This window comes from Austrofundulus limnaeus, unplaced genomic scaffold (genome assembly GCF_001266775.1).
Source record: "Austrofundulus limnaeus strain Quisiro unplaced genomic scaffold, Austrofundulus_limnaeus-1.0 Scaffold93, whole genome shotgun sequence".
Lineage (NCBI taxonomy): Eukaryota > Metazoa > Chordata > Actinopteri > Cyprinodontiformes > Rivulidae > Austrofundulus > Austrofundulus limnaeus.
The window spans coordinates 951,735-955,997 of record NW_013952495.1 but is presented as its reverse complement, the minus strand read 5'-3'; the positions used below and the strand labels follow the sequence as shown (position 1 = coordinate 955,997).

At 38.9% G+C, this 4,263-nt stretch overlaps 1 protein-coding gene across 1 annotated transcript in view; it reads right to left on the bottom strand.

Moving 5' to 3' along the window:
* Nucleotides 1–1,452: 1,452 nt before the first annotated feature.
* The window catches only part of il11a (interleukin 11a), a gene marked incomplete at its 5' end in the record, with an annotated part of 5,895 nt that continues 3,084 nt past the window's right edge, over nt 1,453–4,263 (bottom strand). The window contains 3 exons of the mRNA XM_014012645.1: nt 1,453–2,183; nt 2,994–3,155; nt 3,268–3,363. Of these exons, the coding sequence (XP_013868099.1) occupies nt 2,004–2,183; nt 2,994–3,155; nt 3,268–3,363 (438 nt within the window). The remainder of the gene's footprint in view (nt 2,184–2,993; nt 3,156–3,267; nt 3,364–4,263) is intronic.

Here is a 4,263-nt window from a genome sequence, read left to right as displayed (position 1 = left end):
AGAGAGAGAGAGAGAGAGAGAGAGAGAGAGAGAGAGAGAGAGAGAGAGAGAGAGAGAGATTTCAGTGATCATATCAACCTGCTGGCTTAATAAACAGTTCTTTTGGATCCCTGCACTGATCTGGCCCCAGCATTATTGAGGGAAAGGTGGAACAGTGCATTTAACGTGCAGTTAGCATTCTTATCACGCTGGGGTTCCTTGCACCAGAGCCTTTCAGAGGTAGCTGTCTGACAGGTCAGGTCCCTGAGCCATTCCAGCACTTTGGGACAGCCTCATCCATATGATGCCCAGGCACATCACCTATACCAAGGCTAAAATGCTCCATCAATCCAAAGCAACTTATATCAACTCATTGGAGTCAACCCAGTTTAGCTAACACAGAAATGGCTATAACTCAGTCAGTTCTACAAATAGTGAGCTAAGTTTTATTTTTATTTATATTCTTACTTTCTTACTTCTTATTCTTATATTTTTATTATATATTTGTATTATCCTAAATGTCAGTTTCTATGCTTTGTTGTCTTGTTTGAATTAATTTTTCTGATTTGTTGTTGCATCAAGTCAGGGTGATCCTAAGGGAAAAAAAATCAATCCCGTTGTGCACATTCTTTAGCATTTATTTCACCAAGGCACATGTTTCACATTGAGGCCAATCAGCGTGTGGAGGAGGCATCCTGATGTTACAGAAATAATTTAAACGTGATAGTACAATAACAGTGAATAAGAATAAAAACTGTATAAAAGTACAAAAGGAAAGGAGTCTTGCTCCACTGCAGCATAAAAATAAATAGTTCCACCAAGTTACTTAAATAAATAGTCAATACTGTAACAGATACTAGAATAGGAATGAATTAACAATTAAAGTGATAAAATCAGTAATCAACATTATATTGTAAAAAAACAACATAATACACAAAAAACAACATTGTATACAACAATTTACATTCTTGTACATTTAAGTACACCTGTACAGAACATAGCATCACAATACATAGTATTTTAAGGCTTTGGGTGTTTAACCAAAAATAAGAAACTTTTCTAGACCAAAGCTCAAGTTCAAAATCAGCCTTCTCACTTTTCCAAGAGGCTAATCGTATTAAGTTTGTGCAAAGAATCTAATCTGGACCATCAGTGCTCAGCAAGAGGGTGCATTCATACAAGTTTACCACAATGTTAAATTTGCCTCCTCATGCGGGACACAAGGAATCAGCATTGAATAAAGAAACTCTGTCTGTGGTAGATTATTCTCCTCTTACAGGTTACCATCCAAACATTTGAAAATAAATGCAAGTAATTTGATAAGGCATTGGCTGATAAATTATTAAATATTTAACCCTTGTTGGAAAGGAGTTTACCATCCTATGAATTGTTTAAGGGAGGGAAAACTTCTCCAGTCCCTCATGCTACATCTACTGGAAAAAAATATTGGCTGAAAAAAAAAAAACAAATACAAAAAATGAAATGTAAGTTTAATCAGTTTATAGAAAAATAATTATTCAAATGAAGGGCAAAGAAGTGCTACTGTTTCAATATTTTTTTTTTCTGTTTGGTTTTGTTATGTTTTCTTCTTGAAGATCATCGAGGAAACAAAAAAGACAAATAAAAAATGCTGGCAAATAAATTCACGTTAGTATGAAAATAAAGGTAAGAGAGACACATTACAAATTAAAATAAATATAATAAATAAATTACTAAATGTCAATAAATAAATAAATACATAAATAACAGTACTGAATGAACAAGACCTTTAGGAGGGAGATTGGAGAATTGTGAAATGATCGGAAAGTTTATTTTAACGGGATTCTTGATGGTCAAAACTTTGCTGCAGTGTGCCCCATCCTTACTGGCTCTCACAGAAAGACACCTTTTTTTCAACACGCATGCCACTGGCAGTAACATTTGGGCCTCTTAAGCGACTACAGTGCACATTGACATGGTCCTGTTTCCACTTTTTGACTAAGGCACAACTCCGTAGACTCCTGTTGGGCTCCGCACTGTGTGGATCATTGCACTGCAGAAGCTTTGGGCTTGAGGCTGAGGAACGCTCTATATGCCCAATCACAGAAGAGCTTGAAGTGTTGGAGAAGCTCATGGCTGGACTGCAGGACGTCAAAGTGAGAGGGGAGGTGAGGAGGCAGGGAAGGCGTAGCAGAAGTCAGCTTTGGTGCTTCAATTCTCTGCATCTTTGGAGAGAAATATGGAAAACATACTAAATTAGAAGAAAAAAAATCTATATTCCTATATAAAATTAAGTGACTGGCTTAGAGCCAGTTTAATGTTTTACATGAGATCCTATAGAAAAGCTATGAACAATTCATATTGCATTGTGGATAGCAGCTTGTCTAAAGCTGGAGATAATAGCTTGTCTGAGCTAGAGCTAGCAGCTTGTTCAAGCTGAAGCTAACGGCTTGTTCATGCGGGAGCTAGTTGGTTGTTTGAGCTGGAGCTAATAGTTTGTTCAATCAAGCAGGAGCTAACAGCTTGTTTGAACAGGGGCTAATAGCTTGTTTAAGCAGGAGCAAACAGTTCAAGCAGAAGCTGATTGTTAGTCAAAGCAGGACTAGCATCAAAGTGAAAAGCTATAGCATTTAAAATACTGAAATTTAAAAAATTTACATTGCTGTCAGTTTCACATTACATGTCTTGTGGTAGAAATATTATGATATTCCAGCCAGAAGTGCTACATTCTAACCTGCAGCTATCTGCTACTGCCAGTATTAGCGCTTACAAGTTGTCATCAAATTTTATGTAAATACTATTGTATTTTTGTGACTGGACTTGTTTTGGGAAGGCTGCAACTTTAAACATGTCGGCTTTTAATAGTCATTCCTTTTGTCAATTTGGTCACAATTAAACTTTTATTTCTCCGAGCTAGGATTGTTCAAAGAGTTATATTAAAACAGGTATTATATTTATTGTTCATAACCTGTTACAGTAGGTCACTTTAACAAACCCAACTTATCTAGAGAATCAAGTAGCCTTAAAGTTTTTACCTGACGATTCAGCAGACTGATGAGGGATTTCATTTCTTTGATCATCTCCATCAGTTTGGGTACAGCAGGGTGGTGGTGCTTCTTTGAAACCCGGTTCAGCCACTCAAAGTGATGCTCATACAGCTTCAGGTCAGCGTGTAGCTGCGAGAGTGTGGGTTTCAACTGGAAAACAGCACAGACATTCCTTAGAAACTTGGCATGTGTGTAGCAAAATGGAACTGGCAGACATGTGCGCACACCTATGTACAACACAAACACATTATCAGAGCATTACCTCAAGATTGGTGAGGTCATTGGCTGATCTGTTGCTCATTTCTGGCAGGGACCTAAACCTGTGGGACTCCACATCTGAGTCAAACGCATGCTCCTTCTGAAAGAGAAAAGCAGCCTGTTAAGTTATTTGCATCATAGCAATTTAACTCGTCCGGGTAAAAGTCACGACAACATGTGGAAAGTTTTAGTCTGGTCCCTCTGCTGGATCAGTGTTTTCTAGAGACGGTAGCTTTCACTGAAGGGAGTCTGGTTGATTGGGTCAGTGTGAGTTCACCCACTTTCAGCCTCCACAAACGTCAACAATAAGAGCAAATGACCTGAACCCACAGGATGTTTTCTACTGGGCGTTAGGATAACAACGTGCACCGTGACTAAGAAAGCTCCAAGTGGGACAGACAACACAAGGCTGCAGGGAAACTCCAGGGTCACGGCTATAAAAAGACAGAATGACGCAACACTGCTGTCCAGTTACTTGTGTTGTAAACTGTGATCAGATGACAGATGCTGTGCTCATTATGACCAGCAGAGGGAGATAAACCACCTGGCTGCAGGTGTTTGACTTTGTAAGCAGGCAGCTGTGCTCATCAGTACTATAAATTAGCATTAAAGATGTGGCCCTGATTCAGGAGAACAAATGGAAATGACTGATGTTGCATGACTCATTTTCAATCAGCAGAGGAGCACAACAACATTAGGTTGATGAGTGCTGAGAAATGTTTTGAATAAACAGGTTGAGTGTGCCTAATGCTTCCTTAACCTGCTATGATGTGTTTCCCCTTGCTCCAGTTGTTTGTGTTGATGTTTGTATCCATGAATGTGCGGCATTGTCTCACATGTCTCTCCATCAACCTTTTTTGGAAGAGCTTGCCTATGTTTTATCGGACAATGTTTTGTCTCTGCTGCGTTTTGTCCCCTTGTCCTTTACTTTCCTCCGCTTCTCTCTCTCTCTCTCTCTCTCTCTCTCTCTCTCTCTCTCTCTCTCTCTCTCTCTCTCTCT